The sequence below is a fragment of the Rhinoraja longicauda genome, chromosome 1, assembly GCF_053455715.1.
Source record: "Rhinoraja longicauda isolate Sanriku21f chromosome 1, sRhiLon1.1, whole genome shotgun sequence".
In the NCBI taxonomy this organism is placed as follows: Eukaryota; Metazoa; Chordata; class Chondrichthyes; order Rajiformes; family Arhynchobatidae; genus Rhinoraja; species Rhinoraja longicauda.
Window position 1 is genome coordinate 101,839,767 of NC_135953.1, and position 27,462 is coordinate 101,867,228.

Genomic DNA, 27,462 nt, shown 5'->3' on the forward strand with positions numbered 1-27,462 from the left:
CAGTGACTTCTTTATTTTATGCTGTATATTGTTAAACTGATGAGAAAGCGTGAAAATAAATTTCTGGTTGGAGTCAAGTGAGGAAGCAATGCTTGATGCTATGGTTGCTTAGTTTTAATTCTAATCTAGTAATCACTTAGGTAGTGCAAAAAATAGTTTTCAGCATTTTGTGTCCATCTTCGGTGTAAACCAGCATCTACAGTTCCTTCCCACACGTGATAAGTGGATTATAGCTGAGCGGCGGTGGTTGGATAATGGCCATGGATGAAAAGACAAATGGCTGTGAGATAAGGAGAGTAGAGGTGTGAAAGATGAAACCAGAGGAAGGGATATAGGTGGAAAGGGATTGGGGGGTGCGGGATTGTGGGTGAAAACGATGCGCATCTATATGCGGCACAGGCTAGTGAGGGGTGGAAGGTGGAGGGGATGTGTTTGTTAGTTACCTAAAATTAGAGAATTCAATTTTCATACCGTCTGATTGTAAGTTACCCAAGCAGAATATGAGGTGCTATTCCTCCAGTTTGCATGTTACTCACTCTGGCAATGGAGGAGACCCAGGATGGAAAGGTCAGTCTCTCTCTTACACACGTCACCCCCCACCCCCACACTTACTCTCATCCCTTTGCCTTACCACTGACCCGCTGAGTTACTCCTGCACTTTGTGGTTACATTTCCAGTCCATGTGTCGACAAGATTTATATTCATTTGACTTTTCAAGATTGGCCAGAATTAGGCTTGTGAAGTTAACCACTTTATCAATGAAGATATGATATTAAAAGCTTCAGCGAATCACTTGTAATGGTATTAAAAAATAAAGTTCCATAATTAAAAATATAGATTTAAACCCTTGTGCACATGTCAGTTACATTAAAATCTTTAAAAAAGTTGTCAAATACAACCATTTCAAACTGGCTGTTGTAAAAGGGTAATCCGATGGTTAGTTTATTAATGAATGATGATATCAACAATGGAAATGTACTTGCATCAATCTGTGCAGTTGACAATATTTACTAATGGAAAAAAATGGTGTACTGCAATGTTTCTTTGTGCAGAGAGATTGGCTAGGCTTAGCCTGTTCTCTTTGTAATAAAAGTAATTGATGGGAAATTTAATTGAGATGTATAACAATATGAAAGGTCAGAATGGGGTGAGTAGATTAGACCTTTTTTCTTTAACAGAGTTCAGTAATTGAGTTTTTGAGATCCAAGGGGAGTTGAAGAATATTTTCAATCAGTGGAACATGTGGGTTAGAAATTTTTGACTGAATGAATGATGCAGGTAGGCACCCTCAAAGTCACATTGAGAGATAAACTAGAATCTTAAGATTTGAAAGTAGACACAAAATACTCAACTCAGCGGGACAGGTAGCATCTCTGGAGAGAAGGAATGGGTGACGTTTCGGGTTGAGAACTTTCTTCAGACCCGACCCGAAACATCACCCATTCCTTCTCTCCAGAGATGCTGCCTGTCCCGCTGAGTTACTCCAGCATTTTGTGTCTAAAGAAGGGTCCACTTTGCTTATTCGTGTCCTCCAGAAGTTCAGCATGTCTTATCAGCTGCTACAAATGCACCATAGAGAGCATCCTATTAGTTTGGCAACAGCTCAGCCCAAAACCACAAGATATTGCAGAGAGTTGTGGACTCCATCTGCACCATGCTACCTTGGGAAAGCAACCAACATAGTCAAGGGCATACATCCTAGGCATTCTTTCTTTTCCTACTCTCAACATACAGAAGATACAAAGGCTTGAAAGCTCGTGGATGCAGGTGCAGATTCTTCCCTACAGTTTTTGAGAACATGGAAACAGAGTCTTCGGCCCACCATGTCCACACTGGCCATTTATCATCTGTTCACGCTAGTTCTATGTTATCCCACTTTTTCATTCACTTCTTACACCGTGGAAATTTACTTAGGCCATTTAACTTACAAAGTCCCACTTCTTCGGGATGTGGGAGGAAACCGGAATACAGAATAAACCTAGGCAATCACAGGGAGAACGTGTAAACAGACAGCTGCGGAGGTGAGTATTGAACCTGGGTCTCTGCCGCTGTGAGGCAGCAACTCTACCAGCTGCGCCTCCATGCTGTCCCATTGGTAATGAATGTTTTCTCAAAAGCATTATGTCCTCATCTCCCAACTTATTTCTGCACCCCTTACCCCTTTTTTAATCTGCACTTTCTCTGTAACTGTAACACTGTAATGCTGTACACTATATTATGCAGTCTGGTATTTTTCTCTTTGTGCTACCTGTTGTATTTGTGTTTGGCTTGATTCTACTCATAGTATAATTTGACTGGATAGCACACAAAGAGAGATTTTCAATGTATTTCGGTACATGTGACAATAATAAACCAATACCATCAAAAACAATTTGCATTTGCCTACTGTCTTTGAAGTGATAAAACAACCAGGTTGCTTAAATTTAATAGAGAGATACAGAGGAAGAGATTGGGACATATGACTAAATACTTGGTTCACAGCTGTAGATTTTCAGAAGATCCTTCAGGAGGAGACTGAGTTGGAGAGGTGAATAGAGAGAACTCCAGAACTTAATGGCTAATCTATTAAAGAAAATTGAGGATGCGCTTCAGGCCAGAATTAGAAGAATTAATTTGGAGAGTTTTAAATCTGGAGGATGCTATGGTTAGGGAATTAAGCAGAAAATTAGTGTGAATTTAAAAGGATGGCATCGTACTGCCAAGCATTTCAAGCAAAATGCAGATTATAAACGATTTTTAAAGCACAGCGATTGTTGAATGCATTTGTCAATTTTACTAGATCGATTTTCTCGAAGCATTTGTGTAAATAAATGACTGATTATTCTGCTTATTAACATGCGTAGAAGCAAGTTTTGCAAGATCATTCTTCTGTATGTGTGGTCTGTGGACTGTTTTACACATCACAGAACACATCAGCATGTCCCCAGGGCTCTCTGTATGTAATAAATCAGATGTAGGGAGAAGCATGGTTCACAAATCGCACATTTCACTATCCACATGCTAAATCCCCTAAATTTACACTGCTTTTCAGAGAGTTTTTAAGTAAGAAATCTTAGCAATCTTTGCAGTTATTCTCTAAGTAGCAGCATAAAAAGTTTTATGTTTTATTGGCAGTAAACAATTTGAGAAGAATGTGGCCTGTTCAGATGCTGATCTCTCTTTCCTCATGAATGTGCATGGGCTTAAGATGACTTCACTGAATAATTTTAGATTTTAAGATATCATTTACTATTAATTTCTATTCTGAATATTAAAACCATTTTTATTTGCTGCAGTGCTATTTATAGATGATTTTTAGAGGCCAGTGTAAAATCTATTTTACACTTGGAAATAATCTGTCAAATCAGTTCTCCATTACTGGAAGCAATCCAACATAAAATAGCCTCAAAGAAAAACTTGGAGAACAATTTATTTTTCCTTTGCTGTATTTCAATTCCATATTTGGTGTTTCGTAGTGTAAAAATGCATCATGTGCCTTTGTTCAGTCATTAGGTCTTTGAAAGCATGTTTGAACTTTACTTGTCTTTCAGTACTGATTTATTAAGGAATGTTGATACATTATTACAGATAGGAACTGTTAAGCATTTTTGCTCTAATCGTTTTCAGAAGAATTGCACATGGGCAGTGGACCATGTTTAATCTTCAAATAAAACAGCTTTGAGGATAATGGATGTGTGGATCAGAATAATTCAGATGATTTCCATTTTAAGCTCTTGCATTGCATTTATTACTTCATGCTTCTGTTATCTGTAGTTTAGTTTAGTTTATTGTCATGTATACCGAGGTACAGTGAAAACCTTTTGTTGCATGCTAACCAGTCAGCGGAAGGACAATGCATGATTACAATTGAACCATCCACAGTGTACATATACATGATAAAGGGAATAATGTGAATAATGTTTAGTGCAAGAAAAGCTACAGTACCGTCTCTGTTAATTTGTCTGCCAGTGGTGCTCCTAAAGTGCCATTATCAACAAATGGGTGTAGAAACTGTGACAGGTTTACATCATTTTGTTTATAATGCCTGTGAGGTGGTTTTAAAGTGAAGATCTATCCTCTCAAAAAGTAATCATGAGATAAAGTTCATTAAATAGAACAGTTTAGACCAGCTTAAGGCCTGATCTGAAAGCCGGCACCTTTGACAATGGAGTACTTCCACAGTGCTGGATCTGCTTCCTTAGTGTTGGATCGGCAGCCTAGCTTCACATTGGAACTTAAAACGGGGCAAGTTAACAAGAATTGGACATAGGATTTAACACTGTTATGTGCAGATCTTATTTTCAAGTCTTAACATTTCTGTTTAGATTTTAAGACCCGGTTGTTTTGAGTGTGCATATATTATGAGGGAGTACAATAGGAGCATTAAGGTTTCTTTCCGTGTTGTGATTGCTCTAGGAAAGGTTTTTGGTTTAATAGCTGACGGATGTTTTCCTTGGTTCCTGACTTTAGTGTGGTTGGGGAAAGAGCCAAATTTCCCTTTGGTGGCTGGTGAACTTGATCGTTGGAATTTTATATATTATTTTTTATGCCCAAAAGTTTGGCTTCTGAGTCTGATACCAAGATGATTGCAGAATATCTATTCAAGCTCTATGCTCTCAGGTCACATAGGATTAAATGTCCCACTTGAAGGATTAAATTCTGCTGAGGTTCTTGTCTCTTGCTTGTTGCCTTTTCATTTGTCCCAAACATTATGGAGGGCACTGTATGACAAAAAAATCTTGACTCAAAAAAATCAGTGTCACATGTAGGCTAGTTTAGCACCTATTTTGAAGAGATGAAAGTCAGTAGGAAACCATTAAAAACCTGAACAATTACATAATGTTCGGATTGCTTTAAAACCCGTAGTCCCTTAAATCCAAATAAATGTATAATGCCAGATTAAGAATGTGTAGGGCATTGTCTCCATGCTGTTGATTATTTACAAAATGCATTCAAATGTGCATATTGGCTTAAATGTTGTACTTTTACTCATTACTGTATCAAAGGTATTTATTCACAAAATGCTGGAGTAACTCAGCAGGTCAGGCAGCATCTCAGGAGAGAAGGAATGGGTGACGTTCCGGGTTGAGACCCTTCTTCCGACTGTATTACTGTATCAAGATGATTAAATATGTATACGTGCACACACTTCCATTGCATCTTTGAAGAATGGCTATTGTAATGGATTTTTTTTTACAAAACCTGTCATACCAAGCACTATGAAATCTGGGATGGTACTCACAAGCAGTTCTGGAGTGCTCTACTGTTTTGGTTACTGTATAACGGATGCGAGGTTGAGCCAAGCTTCTGTCCTGTCCCTTCTATTGTGTGAGGGTAAAAGATCACTGAAGATGAGTAGAGAAATTAACTGCTAATATTTATTACTCTGTGAACATCACTAAAATAGAATGTTTGATTATTGTCACATTGATGTTTGTGGGACTGGGTGTGAACAAAACAGCTGGCTCAATTTCTAAGTTGCAATTTTGCAGCGGCCAATTAATGTACAGGATGGCATGTCTTTTAGGATGTGGGAGGAAACTGGAGCACCCAGAGTAAACCCACTTGGTCACGGAGAACGTGCAAACTCCATGCAGACAGCACTGCGAGGTCAATATCGAACCGGGTCTCTGGCGTTGTGAGGCAGCTGCTCTACCAGCTGCACCACTGTACTGCCCCTTTATTCTTCAACAAAAGTATATGAGCTCAGAAAATGCGCTTAATAAGGGAAAGCTTTTCTTTCCACATAATTTCTGTTGTGTTGTTGTTGTTGCGTGGCGTTGTTACCAAATAACAAATTTAAGGGTGTAGTTATTAAAATTAAGATTGTCATTGAAATTTACAAAGGAAAGCTAAAAGTGGGAGAAGAATGCATATTTTAAACACAGGGATTCAACTACAGGCAGCACTCATTCTAATTATGATGGACACAAAGTGCTGGAGTAACTCGGCCGATCAGGCAGCATCTCTAGCGAAAAAGGATGGGTGATGTTTTGGGTTGAGACCCTTCTTCAGACCATACTAACTCTAATTCATTTAAAGCATGCACTCGGCATTTCAAATTTATGTCATAACCATGAAAAAGCATGTTAAAAGCATCTCCTTGCTCATCACTGTGAGGGTATGTTGTAATCTTCTCTGAGTTGACAACTAATACAAGCATTTGATGGGAACAATGTATTTGTGTTTTTATTTGGCAGGTGAGCCAGTGGACCAAGCTTTGTGAGATTAGCATCCCGCTAGCTGTGGAGAGCTTCATTGGGAAAAGCATAGACCATCAAGCCATTCCACTTGAGATACTGCACCTGGAGAACAAACTTGGAAAACCTGTCCACATTCACAATGATGACAAGATTCGTAGGCAGAAGCTGCGACAACAGACTAGGAACGAAAATAACAAGCCTACCAAAAAGGCATCTAATGGAGGAGCTGGCTGTTCTGATGAAGGATCTGGCGTAACTACAGATCTAAGTGCGGAAAAGAAGGACAGCAAAAATGAAGAGCCTACTGAAGAGGGATCTGAAGGAGGAGGTGGCTGCTCTGATGACGGAGGTGGCATAACTAAAGATTTAAGTGAGAAAAACATGGAAAGCAAAAATAAAGAGCCTACCGAAAAGGCATCTGATGGAGGAGCTGGCTGCTCTGGTGAAGGTGCTGACGTAAATAACGATTTAAGTGAGAAAAACAAGGACACTGAAGGGTTAAGCCTGGAGCTGAGGACAGCACTTTCAAAATTAGCAATGGAGCAGATACCAGTTGTGAGCAGCAGGGAGCAGTCCAGTATTAGAAAAGTGAAAACCTCTGATCTTCCACCACTGGAACATGTGTTTGCTGAAGGAATTTACTTCACTCTCACAGATATGGTCCTATTTCCATGTCTACACTACTTTTTTGTAAGTTTTTCATTATTTTGTTTATTATCTGCTTAATTAAGCTCTGAACATGATTTTTCTTTTTAGTTTGAGAATGGTTCATAGGAGGTCTTATTTGATTTGATTTGACAATATATCTAAAATTTGATTTGATTAAAATTTGATTTGATTTGACAATGTCTAAAATTACTTTTGTAGATTTAGATTATTGAGCAAACTAGTAACTGGTTTAACATTTTAAAAAAATTGACTTGTATTGAACAATAATTCTGTCACATTGTAGAGCAGATCATTTTATGAAAAGCGCTTCAAGACACCTCAGTGAAAAGTTTGAAGTTCATGGTGGGAGTGTTCAGCAGTGTTTTGGATTTATGGAGTTAACCAGAAATTGATTGAATCACTCAACAGGTCAGTAAACAGCTGTAGAAATAGAAACAGAATCAACATTTTGGATAAAGTCATAGATTTATCGAATCTTACAGCATGGAAACAGGCCTTTCAGCCCAACTTGCCCACACTGGGCAACATGTCCCATCGACCCTAGTTTCACTTGCCTGCATTTGGTCCATATCCCTCTAAACCTATCCAAGTACCTGTCTAAATGTTTCTTAAACTTTGCGATGGTATCTGCCTCGACTACGTCCTCTGGTAATTTGTTTCATACGCCCACCACCGTTTGTGTAAAAAAGTTACTCCTCAGGTTCCTATTAAATCTTTTCCCCCTCACCTTAAACCCATGTCCTCTGGTTCTCGATTCCCCAACTCTTAGCAAGATACTCTGTGCGTCAACCCAATCTATTCTCCTCGTGATTTTTTACACCTCTATAAGATCACCCCCCATCCATCTGTGCTCTAAGGAATGGAGTCCTAGCCTGCTTTCTCGACAGCTCCGACCCTCGAATTCTGGCAACATCCTCGTAAATCTTCTCTGCACCCTTTCGAGCTTGACAGCGTCTGCCCTATAACCTGGTGTCTAAAACTGAACACAATACTCTAAATGTGGCCTCATCAATTCTTATACAACTGCAACATTACCTCCCAACTTCTATATTGAATGCTCTGACTGGTGAAGCCCTATGTGCCAAAAGCCTTTTTGACCACAATATCTACCTGTGATACCACTTTCATTGAACTATGTACCTTTAATCCTCGATCCCTCTGCTCTATAATACTCCCTAGATGCCAACTGTTGATTGTGTAGGTTCTGTCCATGTTAGTGCTCCCAAAATGCAAACTTACTATCCATGCTGTGTATGTTCTCATCCAAATCATTGATATAGATGATAAACAGCAATGGGCCCAGCAATGAACCCTGAGGCACACCACTAGTCACAGGCCGCCAGTCCAAAAAACAACCTTCCACCAGCAACCTCTGCTTCCTTCCATGAAGCAATTTTTTATCCATTCAGCTATCTCTCCTTGAAGCGGTCGGTGCTGGCTCGAAGGGCCGAATGGCCTCCTCCTGCAGCTATTTTCTATGTTTCTAATCCCATGGGATCTAACCTTCCAGAGCAGCCTACCATGCAGAACGTTATCAAATTACTGAAATCTTGTCTACAGCTCTACTTTTATCAACCTTTCTAGTAACTTTCCGACAAAAGATGTTAAGCTCATTGGCCTGTAGTTCCCAGCCTTTTCCCTGCAGCCGTCTTGAATAGAGTCACAACATTTGCCTCCCTCCAGCCTAACGGTACCTCGTCTGTATTTACGACGACTTATAGATCTCCATGAGGGCTCCTCTCTAGTTTGCCAGTGTCCTTGGATGTATCTGATCAGGCCAGGGAAATTTGTCTATCTTCCTAAGCGTCAGGACCTTCTGCACCTTTGCGACCGTAATACTGACTGCTCTCAAGACACTAGACTTGATCTGAGACTTTTGTCAGATCAGTGCTGATGAAGGGTTTTGAACCTGAAATATTAATTCTGTTTCCCTTTCAACAGATACTGCTTGACCTATTGAATGATCCCAGCATTTTCTGTGTTTTATTTCAGATTTATGGCACTTACAGATTTTTTACATATTCATTTCCTACTGGATTAATCGTTTTGCTATTGTTTCCTTGCTCTAAAGGTTCCGACGTATTTCTGTAGAGCCAGGAGTTGTCCATTTAACCCCTCTTAAACTTGCCATTCAGTCACCATTGCTCTGTATCTGGATCCATCTTTATCTTACTGTATATTCACTGATTCTACGCTTGATAATCACTATATTGCAGCAAAAGTTGTTCCTACTGTGGTACAGTACCTTTGCTGTTCTATTTAGGGTCTTTCCCATAAGATCATATAGAATTCCAGCGAACGCACTTACATTTTGTTATGAAACTAGTTCTTCCAACCACTGCACCACCCACTAGATTTTAAAGGCAAGAGAGTTCCATAATCTTTAGTTTTTTACAGTATGATGAATAAATGCTTTCAGATTTCACTTCTGAACGACTTAACTTTCATTTTAAGGTAGGTGACAAATCTGGGTTCATGCACCTAGGAGGAGAAAAGTTTGTGATGCCTTGTACTTTGGGGTATTCGAAAACCAATTTCTTATTTTTATAAAATTGCCACTGGGGTAAAGTTGGAAGCATGGAACAGCAAATGGGTAGACAGGTAACTATCGATCGATAGCCGATGTTACCTCATCCATCTAATGAAGAAGAAGTGATATCTTTTGTATCCATCTGTAGGGGCAGATGGCCCTTGGTTTTAAGTTGTGATAGAAAGGCTGCACTTTCAATGTTTGGCTCTACAGTTGTACTTGAATCCAGCACCATCTGAATCAGAGACAAAAGTGCTAACAATTGAGCCACAGCTGAAGCAAAGTAAACCCAGAAAGTTTCAGTAACTTCTTAATTGAGAGGAAAAGTTGGGAATAGAATTTCATAATAGAGCCCAATCCTATCTTCTCCTGACATGGGGTCAGAAATAAGGCATTGGCTTATTTGGAACACATCAGTCCTTTCTCCATCCCTCTGATATTGTTCATCTTATGGGCAGATCTGTGTTGAAACTGAGGATATCTGACTTTAGGTGCATTGGGATCTTCATTTAAGCTTCTTCCTAACACTTGCTGTAACAATGACAATAGGACAAAAGAAATAGGCCCCTTAGACATTTTTTCCCCAAGTTTTCTTCTGATCATTCACTGTAATTAAGATGCACCCATGAAATATATTTACCTCCAAACCCAGTAAATATACAAAGAACAACAAGGTAGCAGTTTGTTGTAACTTAAGGGTCTTTTGTAGCACCTGTGGTGGAGCTATCAGATAAAATGACGGACATATTTCACACAGTCCTGGTGACTGAAGACTAAAACTACTTCAAATATTGTTTTATTTTGGTAGTGTACATCCTCTCCAATCTTACTCAAAACTGATATTAAAAGGCAAATGAATAGCACTATGTTGTCTCTACTCTCTTCTTGCACACTCCAGAGAAACTCCGGGGGTTGGAGCAATTTACAAATGCTATGTGAAGGTTGAGTTAAACAATGATGTCAGACTGCTGGAACACTGATTATGCGATACCTTATAACACCTTCTCAACTTTCTTCTAACTAACCCTAACTTAAAGTATTTACAAGTTCAGGGATACTGGAATTAATAAAGAAAAGGTTTTTGCCTTGTTTTTCATTTGTTGGAAGAAAAATAATTTCTGCAAAGCTTTTCTTGTAGTGTTATGACCTTCGGGAAAAGATTGTTTCCTCTCATCGTGTGACCTTTTAAGGAAGATTGATTGCTTTAAAGAAACGTGTGAGCAGTGATCCATGTTTCTGATATTGCTCCAAGTAGTTAAACTTCCTGTTTAGTTTTTTAGATGTGGGGTTCAGGTTTAGAGTCGAGGGAAACCTACTGAGCCCATTCAAGGACTTGTATATTTTCACAACAGAGTGCAAAGTATTTGCTTTCTGACTAAAGTCGTTGCAGTTTACAATGCTAAAACCATCAGGGGCCGTCATTTGGCTGCATCATTTATCAGTTGTCTTATGTCCAGTTTTGGAAAAAAATACAGAGGCTTTGGAGAGGGTAAAGGAGAAATTTACCAAAATTATTTCAGAGATGAGGGACTTTATGTGGCTAGATTTGAACAGAGGAGGTTTTGAGGTTTTGGTAGTGATGTCTAATGTCATGCAAAGTGTACCCAGAGTAGATAGAAATAAACTGTTTGACAAATGGGTCATGGATTAGGAAGCTTGGAATTAAAGTGATTGGCAAAAGAATAAAAAATTATGTGAGGAAAAATAATTTTATGCTGTGAGTGATTAGGGTGCGGACCACACGGCCAGGATAGTAATAGAAGGAAATTAAATTGTAGCATTCAAAAGGGAGCTGGCTATGTGTCTGAAAGGAAAGATTGTGCAGGACAATGGAGAAGTCAATGAAATATAGAAAAAGGAATAGGGGGTTGACATTTCTACTCTTGAGTATAGAAGAATGGATGTTTCTAATTGAAACATACAAAATTCATGTTAGATCATTTACCTTAGCACAAATTCTCCATGTCAATCCCTTTCCTCCTGATTTCCAGAAAATCTAAATATCTATTGCTCCCTGTCCTGAATACTCTCTGCAACTGAATCTTCACAGCCCTCTTAGGACAAAATACAAAGAGCCACTATCCTGAGGGTGAAGAAATTTCTTCTCGTCTCATTTTTGATTGCATAAGCTTCTTAAAATCAGTCACGCAGCACTGAAACCAGTGGCTCAACCCGTCCATGCCAAAAAAGATACCCATTTGAGCTCGTCCAATTTGCCTGCATTTGGTTCGTTTCCCTCTATTTTTAGGGAACCATTTCTATTCAGTTCCCACTCTGATACTTAGGAATTCTGCCCACTTCGATCAGGAATCTGAACTTAACTTCATAAGGCTAATTATCTCCTCATCCATGTTATTGAGAGGGAGCGAGTGAGGGATTGGAACAAGTTGGATTACTACTGCAGTGAGCAATGCCTTTTTGATGAGGGGCTCCCTGATTTATTTGTCATGAATCTTGGATAATATTGAATGTCTAGTCTGTCTCTTTTTTGCTGAGAAAATACATTGTGAGCTTGCATGGAATCCAATGAAAAGGCTTGAGTAACATCTGTTCGGATAGTAGGGAGGATGTAAGATGGTAATGTGAGTTCCGACATAGTTCACATTCCAACTAGGTGCTTTTAGGGGAGTCTCATCAAGAATATGTTTATAATCAAGCTTAGAGCCACCTTCCTTTGCAGCTATTAGTATGAATTGACTGCAAAAGTCCCCTCGACAGAGGGGTGTCTTGAATCCCAATTTTATTTTTTACAAAGGCAGTTTGGCTTCCCATCGCTGTGGGCTTATTTGGCATTTGACTTCACACTGATCTGTGTAATGATATGAAGCATGTAATTTATTAGGAACCCATCAAAATGTTGATCCATATTATTGTGCGGTTAGCTCATTTGAGCACAGTGTTAGGATTGTTATTTTCCATCTTTTTTTATCATTTTACAGCTTTAATGGATTCCAGACTAACTAGAATATTCAACAAGACTTTTAAACACCCCGAACATCGATTTTTACAGATAACAGTTCAGTAAGAATATGTAAAAGGAAAGGTGAGCCTTTTAAATGGAAGGAATTTGAAATTAAATAAAAAACTTAGCACTTCTTTGAAAGGCATCCGTACATGGGAAAAATAGGTATGGTTGTGGCTATGTGGTTTATTGTCATAGGGAGAGGAGTTGGGGAGATACTGCAGCTGTCATTCCAAACAAGTACTGGAAAATGAGAAAGAATGTGTAGAATAATTGATGACCCTTCCAGTGAAATTTGCTGTATTTACTGTGTGGTATTAGGAGCCTATTGTAGTGCACCTGCTATGAATTGGACATATCTCTGTTGGATACTTCTCATACTTGCTTATTTTACTGCCCTGTATAAACTGAATATATTACACTCTGAGGGTTTTACTCTCTGATGACATTTTATCTTTCTGGTGTGTCTTAAATTTGTTCCATTAAGAAAATTTGATGGCGAGCTTTCCTGAGAAGACACCATGCAATTAGCATTATTACACAAATTCACCAGCAGACATGGCTATTCTGTATAATAATGCAAAAGTAACATTATTTTGTACTTTATTTCAAATTGTATTTTCCAAAAGTTTTAATAAATAGGTGTCCTTTGTAAGCTTTTTTGTTGCTGCAGGTTAGATACAATGAACAAAAACGCATAGCCAGCGATTATACAGAGCATATCATACAAGACGTACATGTGCATGCTTTGCTGATATCCCAGTGAGCGTCCATTTCACAACCGACACCTTTAAAGGTCGATTATATATTCGCTTACTGTTATTTGTGGAACTCTGCTCAGTGTGAACTGACTTTCAGTGTTGCTTAACTCAATGGTGACACTTTATTGCCATCAGTAGTTTTATGAAGGAGAGGAAGATCGTGTATTTAGACAGTGTATCGTGAATAAGATTATGAGAGGAATAGATAGGGTAAATGCAGTCTTTTTTCCAGAGTAAGGGAATCAAGAATCGAGGACATAGGTTTAAGTTAAGGGAGGGGAAAGATTTAACAGGACCCTGAGGGGCATCTTTTTTACATAAAGGGTGTTGGGTATGTGGAACGAGCTGCCAAAGGAGGGAGTTGAAGCAGATACGGTCACAATGTTTAGAAGATCTTTGGAAAGTTACATGGATAGGAAAGGTTTAGAAGGATATGGGGCAAATGCTGACAGGTGGGACTAGTGTAGAATAGGCATGTTGGTCGGCGTGAGCAAGTTAGGCCAAAAGACCTGTTTCCCATGACTATGACTGCATTGACTCTATGACTATAACTGCATTTTTCACAACCTCATGTTATTTCAAAGCAATTTGTACCCAAATTAATATTTCTTAAAAAATCAAACCACTATTGCAATACAATAGACACTAGACAATAGGTGCAGGAGTAGGCCATTTGGCCCTTCGAGCCAGCACCACCATTCAATGTGATCATGGCTGATCATTCTCAATCAGTACCCTGTTCCTGCCTTCTCCCCATACCCCCTGACTCCGCTATCCTTAAGAGCTCCATCTAGCTCTCTCTTGAAAGCATTCAGAGAACAGGCCTCCACTGCCTTCTGAGGTAGAGAATTCCACAGATTTACAACTCTCTGACTGAAAAGTTTTTCCTCATCTCTGTTTTAAATGGCCTACCCCTTATTCTTAAACTGTGGCCCCTGGTTCTGGACTCCCCCAACATTGGGAACATGTTTCCTGCCTCTAATGTGTCCAACCCCTTAATAATCTTATATATTTCAATAAGATCTGTTCTCATCCTTCTAAATTCCAGTGTATATAAGCCTAGTCGCTCCAGTCTTTCAACATACGACAATCCCGCCATTCCGGGAATTAACCTAGTAAACCTACTGTACCTTTTGAATGTCCTCAATAGCAAGAATATCCTTCCTCAAATTTGGAGACCAAAACTGCACACAGTACTCCAGGTGCGGTCTCACTAGGGCCCTGTACAACTGTCAAAGGACCTCTTTGCTCTTGTACTCAACTCCTCCTGTTATGAAGACCCATTTATCCCCACTCTTTGCTTTCTGTCTGCCAACCAATTTTCTATCCATGTCAGTACCCTACCCCCAATACCATGTGCTCTAATTTTGCACACTAATCTCCTATGTGGGACCTTGTTGAAGGCTTTCTGAAAGTCAAGGTACACTACATCCACCGGCTCTCCCCTGTTCATTTTCCTAGTTACATCCTCAAAAAATTCCAGAAGATTAGTCAAGCATGATTTCCCCTTCGTAAATTCATTTCATCCTGTTTACTGCTATCCAAATGCTCCGAAATTTCGTCTTTTATAATTGACTCCAGCATCTTCCCCACCACTGATGTCAGACTAACTGGTCAATAATTTCCTGTTTTCTCTCTCCCTCCTTTCTTAAAAAGTGGGATAACATTAGCTACCCTCCAATCCACAGGAACTGATCCTGAATCTATAGAATATTGGAAAATGATCACCAATGCGTTCATGATTTCTAGAGCCTCCTCCTTAAGTACCCTGGGATGCAGACCATCAGGCCCTGGGGATTTATCAGCCTTCAGTCCCATCAGTCTACCCAACACCATTTCCTGCCTAAGGTGAATTTCCTTCAGTTCCTCCATCACCCTAGGATCTCTGGCCACTAGAACACCTGGAAGATTGTTTGTATCTTCCTTAGTGAAGACAGATCCAAAGTACCGGTTCAACTCGTCTGCCATTTCCTTGTTCCCCGTAATAAATTCCCCTGCTTCTGTCTTCAAGGGACCCACATTTGCCTTAACTATTTTTTCCCTCTTCTCATACCTAAAGAAGCCTTTACTATCCTCCTTTATATTATCGGCCAGCTTACCTTCGTACCTCATCTTTTCTCCCCGTATTGCCTTTTTAGTTATCTTCTGTTGCTCTTTAAAAGAGTCCCAATCCTCTGGCTTCCCGCTCTTCTTTGCTATGTTATACTTATTCTCTTTTATTTTCATGCTGTCCTTGACTTCCCTTGTCAGCCACGGGTGCCTCTTACTCCCCTTAGAACCTTTCCTCCTCTTTGGGATGAATTGATCCTGCAATTTCTGCATTATTCCCAGGAATACATGCCATTGCTGTTCAACCGTCTTCCCTGCTAGGGTCTCCTTCCAGTCAAATCTGGCTAGCTCCTGCCTCGTGTCTCTGTAATCCCCTTTGCTATACTGTAACACTGACACTTCCGATTTTCCCTTCTCCCTCTCAATTTGTAGATTAAAACTTATCATATTATGATCACTGCCTGCTAATGGCTTTTACTTTAAGTTCCCTTATCAAATCAGGTTCATTACTCAACACTAAATCCAGAATTGCCTTCTCCCTGGTAGGCTCCAGTACAAGCTGTTCTAAGAATCCATCTCGGAGTCACTCCACAAACTCTCTTTCCTGGGGTCCAGTACCAACCTGATTTTCCCAGTCTACCTGCATGTTGAAATCTCCCATAACCACCGTAGCATTACATTTTCAACATGCCAATTTTAGCTCTTGATTCAACTTGCACCCTATGTCGAGGCTACTCTTTGGGGGCCTATAGATAACTCCCATTAGGGTGTTTTTACCCTTACAATTTTTCATTTCTATCCATACTGATTCTACATCTCCTGATTCTATGTCACCCCTTGCAAGGGAGTGAATATCATTCCTTGCCAACAGAGCAACCCCACCCCCTCTGCCCACCTGTCTGTCTTTTCGATAGGTTGTATACCCCTGAATATTCAGTTTCTAGCCCTGGTCCTCTTGTAGCCATGTTTCTGTAATTCCCACAACGTCATACTTGCCAATGTAACTGAGCCTCAAGCTCATCCACTTTATTTTTTATACTTCGCTCATTTAAATACAACACTTTAACTTCGGTATTCACCTCCCCTCATACACCATTGGCCCTGACCTTACTCTCTTATCCCATCTAGAACTTTCATTCCCATTTATTCTAGTGTCCTTTGCAATTTCTCCTGTATTCGCTTCCCCTTTAACTCCATCTTCATATTCCCAATTTGTCAACCCCTACCCCCCACTACTTAGTTTAAACCCACTAGCAAACCTGCCTGCCAGAATGTTGGTCTCCCCTGCTGTTAAGGTGTAACCCGTCCCCTTTGTACAGGTCACCCCTACCCCAGATGAGATCCCAGTGGTCTAGAAATCTAAATCCCTGCTCCCTGCATCAATCCCATTGATTCATATCTCTGTTCCTGCCCTCACTAGCTCGAGGTACAGGAAGCAATCCAGAGATAACCACCCTCGACGTCCTACTTCTCAGTCTTCTTCCAAATTCTCTAAACTCACGTTGCAGTACCTCTTTCCTCTTCCTCCCGACGTCATTCGTGCCCACGTGCACAACTACTTCCGGTTGATCGCGTTCCCTCGCTAGGATGTTCTGAAGCCGGTCCGTGATGTCTTGAACCCTGGCACTAGGGAGGCAACAGACCATCCTCAAGCCCCGCCTGCGGCCACAGAATCTACTGTCCGTACCTCGGACAATGGAGTAACCCACTACTATGGCTCTTCCCGACTTCGGTCTCCCCGATCGGGTCTCCTTGCCTGGATTAGAGCCACCGACCTGTCCGCCGCTTGGACTGGAAGCGTCTTCTGCCCCGACAGCTCCCAAGAGGGTGTACCAGTTTGCAATAGGCACAGTCACCGGGGTCTCCTATAGCCCACGTTCACTCCCCCTTGAAATGGTCTCCCACCTTCGCTCGACCTGGACCCTTGGCGTGACAGCCTCACAGTAGGTCCTGTCCAGGAAACTCTCGCATTCCCGGATGGCCCTGAGGTCATCCAGCTGCTTTTCCAACTCCACCACACGTCCATTCAGGAGCTGCACCTGGACACAGTTCTTGCAGCTTCCAGAAGCTCCAGCTGAGTCCCTACCTTCCCACATTCTGCAGGAAACACACTGCACCAACTTGTCTGCCATTATTTTAGTGTCAAAAACAAATCAGGCTTAAAAACAAGTGTATCCTCCTCACCGAAGACTTGCAGCCAAAGACTCGCACTTTTCTCACGGGGCACTTTTCTCACGGGGCACTTTTCTCACGGGGCACTTCCCTCAACAGGGCCGCACCCCTTGTGCAAGCCTTGTTTATATCAGTCACTAACTTGACTATTGGCCAATTTACCAAGTTTCTAATTTAATTGCTGTAATTCACACTTACTTTCTTTCAGCCAACTGTCGTCCTTGCTCCTGCTGCTGCTCTCCCGACCTTTACTAACTGACTGAAAAGCTTTTCACTGTACCGCGATACAAGTGACAATAAACTAACCTAAATGGTATCCAGTTTTTGCATAGATTGAACTCTCATTAGTGTACCACAGAGTCGGCCTCGATTATGTACTTGGGTTTTAGAATTTGAGGTTTGAATGTTGAGGTTTCATCCATTTTATGAGGAATGGATGAAACCTCCTAATCTGAGGAAAGACATTCTAGCCTTAGAGGGAGTACAGAGAAGGTTCACCAGATTGATCCCTGGGATGGCAGGACTTTCATATGAAGAAAGACTGGATAGACTAGGCTTATACTCGCTGGAATTTAGAAGACGGAGGGGGGATCTTATAGAAACATATAAAATTCTTAAGGAGTTGGAGAGGCTAGATGCGGGAAGATTGTTCCCGATGTTGGGGAAGTCCAGAACTAGGGGTCACAGCTTAAGGATAAGGGGGAAGTCTTTTAGGACCGAGATGAGAAAACATTTCTTCACACAGAGAGTGGTGAGTCTTTGGAATTCTCTGCCACAGAAGGTAGTTGAGGCCAGTTCATTGGCTATATTTAAGAGGGAGTTAGATGTGGCCCTTGTGGCTAAAGGGATCAGGGGGTATGGAGAGAAGGCAGGTACAGGTTACTGAGCTGGATGATCAGCCATGATCATATTGAATGGCGGTGCAGGCTCGAAGGGCCGAATGGCCTACCCCTGCACCTATTTTCTATGTTTCTATGATTTGGAGCTGAGCAGAACTAACCCTCCCCCTCCACCCAGGAACATCTGAAGGTGTGGAAGGCACTATCTGAATGTACCCTTTTAAAAACTGCTTTAAACAACATGTAAGAATATCGCACTTTTACCTCGTGCCTTCATACCTGGTGCAAAGCTAACAGAGGCTCAGACAGTGATTGAACCTGGATTTCAGTTGATTCTGTGAATCTAGGAGCAGTGTACAAATTGTAGCTTAGGCATATGTTTTGTACCCAGATATCCCGTAATTGCAAAGATTAGTATATGGAAAGGGTATCTGTTTGTCATTTTCAGTTGAGCACTTTCCATGACACCGTGAGCTGTTGGACAATAACTGTTTCATTGATGAATGTATTGTATGTTCTCTGCTTGGCCGACATCAGGTAAATGTGTCTGTTGGCAGATTTTGTTACCTACTTTATGTCCAACAAGCATTTCACTTTTGATCAACGAGGAAGCAAGCTAAAATCCGGCTCAGTGTTGGATTTTTCAGGGTCAATTAATACGGGGCATTTTTCCTCAGTTTCGTGTTTCACGCACTTTAGCAAATGCATACCTCACTGTGTAAATCCAGAGGTGTTGGAAATAGCAACTGAATATTTCCATGATTAGAGTCATAGAGTCATAGAGTGATACAGTGTGGAAACAGGCCCTTCAGCTCAACTCGCCCACACCGGCCAACAATGTCCCAGCTACACTCGTCCCACTTGCCTGCGCTTGGTCCATATCCCTCCAAACCTGTCCTATCCGTGTTCCTGTCTAATTGTTTCTTAAATGATGGGATAGTCCCAGCCTCAACTACCTCCTCTGGCAGCTTGCTCCATACACCCACCATCCTTTGTGTGAAAAAGTTACACCTTGAACCTATGTCCTCTGGTCCTCGATTCCCTTACTCTGGGCAAAAGACTCTGTGCGTCTACCCGATCTATTCCTCTCATGATTTTGTATACCTCTATAAGATCTCCCCTCATCCTCTTGCGCTCCATGGAATAGAGACCCAGCCTACTCAACCTTTCCCTATAGCTCACACCCTCTAGTCCTTTTCTAAGCCCTTTCAACCTTGACAATATCTTTCCTATAACATGGTGTCCAGAACTGAACACAATATTCTAAATGCGGTCTCACCAACGTCTTATACAACTGCAACATGACCTCCCAACTTCTACACTCAATATCCTGACTGTTGAAGGCCAAAATGCCAAAAGCCTTTTTGACCACCTTATCTACATGTGACTCAACCTTCAAGGAACCATGCACCTGTACTCCGAGAGCCCTCTGCTCTACAACACCACCCAGAGGCCTACCATTTACTGTGTAGGCCCTGCCCTTGTTCGACGTCCCAAATTGCAACACCTCACACTTCTCTGTATTAAATTCCATCAACCATTCTTCCGCCCACTTGGCCAATTGATCCAGATCCTGCTGCAATCGTTCACAACCATCTTCACTATCTGCAAATGTTAAGCTCACCGGCCTATAGTTCCCCTTCATTTTCCCTGCAGCCCTTTTTGAAAAAAGGTACAACATTTGCCACCCTCCAGTCTTCCGGCCCCTCTCCTGTATTTAAGGACGACTCGTAAATTTCAACCAGGGCTCCCGCAATTTCCTCTCTAGTTTGCCACAATGTCCTTGGATATATCAGATCAGGCCCTGGAGATTTGTCTACCTTCAAACACGACAGTCCCTTCAGTACTTCTTCGACAGTAACCCTGACTGCTCTCAAGACACTTCCAGTGACTGCTCCAATTTCCTCCGTCCTACTGTCTTTTTCCTCGGTAAATACAAAGGAGATATTCTCATTTAGGACCTTGTCCATCTCCTGTGGCGCCACATAGAGGTGACCGCTTTGATTCCTGAGAGGTTCCACTCTCTAGTCACCCTTTCACCCCTTATGTATTTATAAAATCTTTTGTGATGGTCCTTAATGCTACCCACCAGAACTATCTCGTGTCCCCTTTTTGCCCTTCTGATTTCCTTTTTTAGTTTACTCCTTAGTTCCCGAAACTCCTCCAGGAATGCACTTGATCCCAGCTGCCTATACCTGTCCCATGCATCCTTCTTGTTTTTGACTAACGTCTCAATTTCCCATCACTTCTCAATTTCCCTCGTCAGCCAAGCTTCCTTACGTTTGCCTGCTTTGCCCTTCACTCTAACGGGGTCGTACACATCCTGAGCTTTCTTCAGTACACTTTTAAAAACATCCCACTTGGCCGATGTTCCTTTCCCCTCTAATAACCTGCTCCAGTCAACTTGAGCGAGACCTACTCTCATACCCTCAAAGTCGGCATTACCCCAGCTGAGCATTTTAACACGTGGACCCTCTCTGTGCCTATCCATAACTATCTTAAACTTAATCGAACTGTGGTCACTGGTCCCAAAAGGTTCCTCCACACACACTTCATTAACTTGCCATTCCCAGTTTACCAATACTAGATCCAGCGTTGCCCTCTCACGTGTGGGTGCCTCCACATACAGCTTAAGAAAACACTCCTGAACACTTTTGAGGAATTGCACCCCATCTGAACCCCTCACGCTATGATTTTCCCAGTCTATATTGGGAAAGTTAAAATCCCCTACTACAACAACCATATTTGACCTGCAGCTGTCTGCAATCTCCCGGCACATTTGTTCTTCTAATTCCCATTGACTATTCGGGGGTCTGTAGTACCCCCAACAAGGTGATCATCCCTTTCTTCTCCCTCAGCTCCACCCATATAGCCTCACCAGACGAACCATCCATAATGTCACCTCTAAACACAACCGCAACATCCTCCTTAATCAACAATGCACCCCCCCTCCTCTTTTTCCCTTCACCCCTGTCTCTCCTGAAGCTCCTGTACCCCGGAACATTGAACTGCCAGTCCTGCCCCTCCCTTAACCAGGTTTCATTCATAGCTACATCGTCCCAGTCGCTCGTACCTCTCCATGCCCTAAGCTCATCTGCCTTACCCGTCAGGCCCCTTGCATTAAAATATGTGCAGTTTAAACCAACCCACCTTTCACCTGCCTATTCTGTCATGACCTGCTGAGTTGGGGCATGACCTGCTGAGTTACTCCAGCATTTTGTGAATAAATACCTTCGATTTGTACCAGCATTTGCAATTATTTTCTTACACTAATGTACGGGTGATCGTTGGTAGGGTCGAATTCGGTGTGCTTGTTTTCATGTTGTACATCTAAAACTAAAACAAAACAAAGACAACGTCACATTTTTTTCTTCTGAATTTCTCCTGATCAGGTTTCTCTTGGGGACCATCAAGAACAGATACTGAAAGCTTTGCCGTTGCTCTGCCGTTGGTACCAACGTGTACAGGAAGTACCCGGAGTGAAGAAAGCCGTTGTCCGCTGTGACATCCAGCTTCTCAACCTTCCTGCCCCTGTGCCTTCCTCCAGCATGCTATTTCCAGGTTCTGTTGACAATGAGGACAAAAAGATGGAAGCCATGGATCCCTATTTCCGTGGTGGCCCAAGACCCACCATGACCAAGCTTGAAGTAAATCAATATTTTTATGGTTTGGGGATGTCTTTGCTGCAATATTTTACTTTGTAGACATAGATAGTAAGCATAACATTTTATTTATTACCCTGCAAAACTGGTCTACATGAAAAGAATCTTTACACGATCAGATTGACAACTGAGTCAAGGGTGGTTGCCAGTGTCTGCTTACAAACTGACATCTGAAGAAGGGTCTTGACCCGAAACGTCATCCATTCCTTCTCTCCAGAGATGCTGCCTGTCCCGCTGAGTTACTCCAGCTTTTTGTGTCTATCAAGGGATGAATGAACCAAGGAATTTCAGAGGGAGTGGTCTCTGCGGGCCGTGAAAGGGGTGAGGATGGAAAGATGAGAGTGATGAGATAACGTTGGAGGTGGTAGGAAATGTTAGAGAATGATGTGTTGGAGGCGGGTGGGGGTGCAAGCTAAGCACCAGGGGAACACTCTATCCTTGTTCCGTCTGAAAAGAGGGGAAGCAAGAGAAGAACTACATGCACTGAGGAGATGCGGGTGAGGAAACTGGTCCTGTATTTATTATTCAAAAACAGCTTGTGAGCATTACATAGAAACATAGAAACATAGAAACATAGAAAAAAGGTGCAGGAGTAGGCCATTCGGCCCTTCGAGCCTGCACCGCCATTCAATATGATCATGGCTGATCATCCAACTCAGTATCCCGTACCTGCCTTCTCTCCATACCCCCTGATCCCTTTAGCCACAAGGGCCACATCTAACTCCCTCTTAAATATAGCCAATGAACTGGCCTCAACTACCTTCTGTGGCAGAGAATTCCACAGATTCACCACTCTCTGTGTGAAAAAAAACTTTCTCATCTCGGTCCTAAAAGACTTCCCTCTTATCCTTAAACTGTGACCCCTTGTTCTGGACTTCCCCAACATCGGGAACAATCTTCCTGCATCTAGCCTGTCCAACCCCTTAAGAATTTTGTATGTTTCTATAAGATCCCCCTCAATCTTCTAAATTCCAGCGAGTACAAACCGAGTCTATCCAGTCTTTCTTCATATGAAAGTCCTGCCATCCCAGGAATCAATCTGGTGAACCTTCTCTGTACTCCCTCTATGGCAAGAATGTCTTTCCTCAGATTAGAAGACCAAAACTGTACGCAATACAAATACAATACATTGATATTATAAGGGGCAAGGACACGTTAGTTTCTAGTCTGTAAAAACAAGCCTATACACCAATTGTTAATTGGTATTTAACTTCAACATTTTTAAACACCTGTAACCTCAAAAACTAAGAGTGAAGTAGTGACTCAGCTTTCAGTTTCTGGTGAAGAAGTTGAGAATGAAATGGGAAATTGTATTGAGTGCTATCTATAGTGTGACGGAACAAGAAAGTAAAGCTGAACAACAATGGCCAAAGTGATAAACATAAAGAGATATTCCACATTGTCAGTCACTACCCAAAGTACATTATTAGCTTTGAACACCAAAGTTCTGGAGTAACTCAGCAGGTCAGGCAGCATCTGTCCAGGTCAGGGATAGGTGACATTTTGGTCCTGGTCCCTTCTTCAGATTCCAGTATCTGCAGTTCCTTGTCTCGCAGTACTCTGTGTTCCATGCAAGATTCCAGCATCTGCAGTTTCTTGTTACATTCCTGCATCTGCAGTTCCTTATCTCCCTGTGCTTTGTGTTATATGCAAGATTGCAGCATCTGTGGCTCCCTGTGTCTACATTATTAGCTTCCTCTGTGGTTTTGTTTTGTGGTTCGATCACATGATATAGTGTTATCATGCCACGATCTTCAGCATTTTTGGACGATCTTGTTGTTAAAAGAAATATTGAATAGTGCTCGATATTTTTCCATTTAAACTGCTGTCAACATTTGAGCAGGCTTTCCCAACAGCATGAAATTCAGGGTTGATAATCAAAAAGTGAACACCATCATTTGGGAATTCCAGTTGCTGTTCCAGCAGTTTCAAGTCATCAATTCTACCAATTTCAATCAATTTTATTTTCTAAACCCCCTTTCTGATGGCATGTTATGCTCTGTGCTGCAGTATTGGTTCACCGTCCTGCTCATCATTAAATCTTCCAAGTGTTTGGCTTTATTTCCCATGTGACGTATTGTTTAGAAATTATAGGAATTTTATGATACCATTGGCGGCCACTTGAGCCATCGTGCTTTGCCAGTCAAAAGGTACCCAGAAAAGGACACAATGTGCTGGAATAACTTGGTGGGTCAGACAGCATCTCTGGAGAACATGGATGGATGACATTTCAGGTCAGGACCCATTGTCTAACAATCTTTGTTTCTCCAAGAGGTACTGAGAATAAACCCAATCCTCAGCACTAGGTCTATCATCTTCAACTCCAAGAATTAAAAAAGTGTAATAAGGTTCTTCCCTATCATCTTTCAAGCAGCGAGTTCCAAAAAACCGCACAAAGTGCAGGAGTTATTCAGCAGGTCTCTAGAAGATATGGATAGGTGACGTTTCAGGTCAGGATCCTTTTTCAGACTGATTGTATAAAGGGGAAGAAGCTGTAAAAGGAAGGGGAGGGGGCAGATGAAACCTGGCAGGAGATAGGTGGATTCAGTGGTGGGGGGGGGGGGGTATTTAATTGGCAGATGGGTTGCCAAAAAGCTAGAAGGAAAAAGGAGACAAAAGGATGTAAGATAAGGAGAGAAGAGGAGTGAAACGTGAAACTAGCAGAAGGGATATAGGTGGAAGGGGATGCAGAAAGGGGGCCGGAATAGTGGCAGAAATGGGTACTCACTGGGTGGGACACAGGGAAAAGGTGGGGGGAGAGAGGTTGGCCCAGACCCCTCTACTGCCCTTTGGATGATTTATTGTTCCTTAACTCCCCTTTCAGCACTTCCACTAATTATTTATTTCTCTGCACCTTGTTTCTGATTCTTAAGCTAAGGAAATAGATCCTTCCTTTATACTATTTAGGACTCTCATAATCTTATGTACTGCAATGAAAGCCCCATTAGTTACCTCTGTTCGAAAGAAAACAACGTCAGTTTATCCAATCTTTAAATTTGGAGCCTGAATGAAAGTCCTGGTGGTGCCACAGGCATTGTGTTAATCTGTAAAACCAACTGGCTGCTTTGACAGCTGTTGTTAACAATCAACGTGTCTCCGGTTCTACTCCTTTTACCGGTTACTTTAGTTCGGATTCTATTTTTAAATGGTACCAGAGTGTAGAGGAGTTCACTTGCTAACTGTAAAACTAACTGTTTATAGTACCAGCTGCAAAAATCATTCACTGGGACTGGGTAGAGGGAGCGGAATCGGCAGTACTTGCAAATTCATAATCTATTAGAAAGTCCTGATGAGAGGAAGAAGTGACAGAGGATATTGTTGGGTCAATACTACAGGAAATCCATTTCTGGAGATCATTTTTGCATGGCTACTTGTAAATTGTGATCAATATGTCTGAAAATAATTGGTTAAGCAATAATAAGGCTGGGTTTGTAGTTGCACAGGTCCCCAGCCTCGGTAGGAGGAAGATGCAAATTGAGATTTGGTGTCAACATCCATCTGATGGTTTTGTAGCAAATTTGTTTCCCCATCGCTTCCACTCGACAGGTAATGATCTCTAATCATTTTCCAATCTTTAAATTTGGAGCCTGAATGAAAGTGCCTCTGATCTCTGATTCAGAAAGCTGAGGATTCAAGCCTCCATTCAAGCCTCCATGCTTCTAATCCCAGCAAATATACCACTGCAGCATTGAGAGATTGCTGCGTTGTTGAGGTTTTTTTGATTCAGATTCTAACCTGAGGTCTGTCCCGGTTTGTGAGATCTGTTCAGTGAATTTAAAAGATCCCATTTTGGTATTCTCAGAAAATAAGTGAATTCTCTTAATGAGTTGACCGGTGCTTATCTATGAATTAACTGAAAGAAGCTGTTCTAGTCATTTACTTTATTGCTGATTACTGTGCGTTTTCTTACAGTATCTAACTGTGCAGAGTATGTATAAGAAGGAATTGCAGATGCTGGTTCAAACCGAAGATAGACACAAAAAGCTGGAGTAACTCAGCACGACAGGCAGAGAAGGAATGGGCGACGTTTCGGGTCAAGACCCTTGTTCAGACTGGTCGGGGATAAGGGAAACGAGAGATATAGATGGTGATGTGGAGAGATAAAGAACAATGAATGAAAGATATGCAAAAAAGTAACAATGAAAAAGCAAACAGGCCATTGTTAGCTGTTTGTAGGGTGAAAATGAGAAGCTAGTATGATTTTGGTGGGGAAGGGATAGAGAGAGAGGAAATGCCAGGGCAACCTGAAGTGAGAGAAATCAATATTCATACCACTGGGCTGTGAGCTGCCCAAGCGAAATATGAGATGCTGTTTCTCCAATTTCCGTTTAGCCTCACTCTGACAATGGAGGAGACCTAGGACAGAAAGGTCTGTGTAGGAATGGGAAGGAGAATTAAAGTGTCCAGCAACCGGGAAATCAGGTTGGTTCAGGTGGGCTGAGCGAAGGTGTTCCACGAAATGATCACCCAGTCTGCGTTTGGTCTCACCGATGTATAAGAGTCCATATCTTGAACGACGGATACAGTAGATGAGGTGGGAGGAGGTGCAAGGGAACATCTGCCTAACCTGAAAGGACTGTCAGGGTCCCTGGACAGAGTTGAGGGAGGAGGTATAGTGACAGGTGTTGCATATCATTCATTCATTGTTCTTTATCTCTCCACATCACCATCTATATCTCTTGTTTCCCTTATCCCTAATCAGTCTGAAGAAGGGTCTCGACCCGAAACGTCACCCATTCCTTCTCTCCAGAGATGCTGCCTGCCTCACTGAGTTACACCAGCTTTTTGTATATGTGCAGAGTATGTGTTGGGTGTGATGCACGTTAGGATGTATAGATCCTGAGAGATTCAGTTTCATTTATTGTCGTGTACATTAAAGTGCAATGAAATGCATTGATTTTTTTGGTGCGGAAATAAGCATTACTAAGATAGAATGTCATGGCCTGAAGACATTGTATAACTAAAAAAGGTAGCGAAAAGGCCTGATTGTGGAATTACAACCTATTGCAGTTCCTCTGTTTATTTTACCATCGAGGAAGTTTCTCACCATTGAGGAAATGGTTGTTAAGATTTAACGGGGCTAAAGGATACATCATCATGCCAGCTCTTTGCACAATCCAAACTTAATTTTCATTGGCTTCAATTATTTTCCAGTATTCAGGTGGAAAGCGCAGGTCTCTGCAACATGATGAAGTTTGACTTCATTGTATTTATGTATACTATTACCGGAGTTTATTGGATAGTATGCAAAACAAAGCTTGGTATATGTGACAATAATAAACCTATGCCTAAACCTACCCAAATGTAAATTGAGAAGTTATGTCTATTAAAAAAATGTTAACAAATGTCTCCCATCAAAATACAGGAGAATGGAATTTCAGCAAGATTTACTCCACACCCTAGTTCCTCGAGTCAGGACTGGAGCAATCTCCCAGTAGCTGCCCATCCCATAGAAGGTAAGAGAAGACCTTGTTCTTCTTGTTTCATTTCAATGGTACTTCATTGTTACATGTGCGAAGTGCAAACGCACAGTGAAATTCTCTCCTTACAAAAACAGTCCAGTAGAGCATCACCACATCATCCCTGATTTGTGTACAGAAATAGTCTACTGAGCCCGCATACAAGAGGAGCCATGT

At 41.6% G+C, this 27,462-nt stretch overlaps 1 protein-coding gene across 1 annotated transcript in view; it reads left to right on the forward strand.

Moving 5' to 3' along the window:
• The window catches only part of gstcd (glutathione S-transferase, C-terminal domain containing), a 169,064-nt gene that overhangs the window by 5,357 nt on the left and 136,245 nt on the right, over positions 1 to 27,462 (forward strand). Inside the window, exons 3-5 of the mRNA XM_078411583.1 lie at positions 6,180 to 6,872; positions 21,557 to 21,811; positions 27,192 to 27,282. Of these exons, the coding sequence (XP_078267709.1) occupies positions 6,180 to 6,872; positions 21,557 to 21,811; positions 27,192 to 27,282 (1,039 nt within the window). The remainder of the gene's footprint in view (positions 1 to 6,179; positions 6,873 to 21,556; positions 21,812 to 27,191; positions 27,283 to 27,462) is intronic.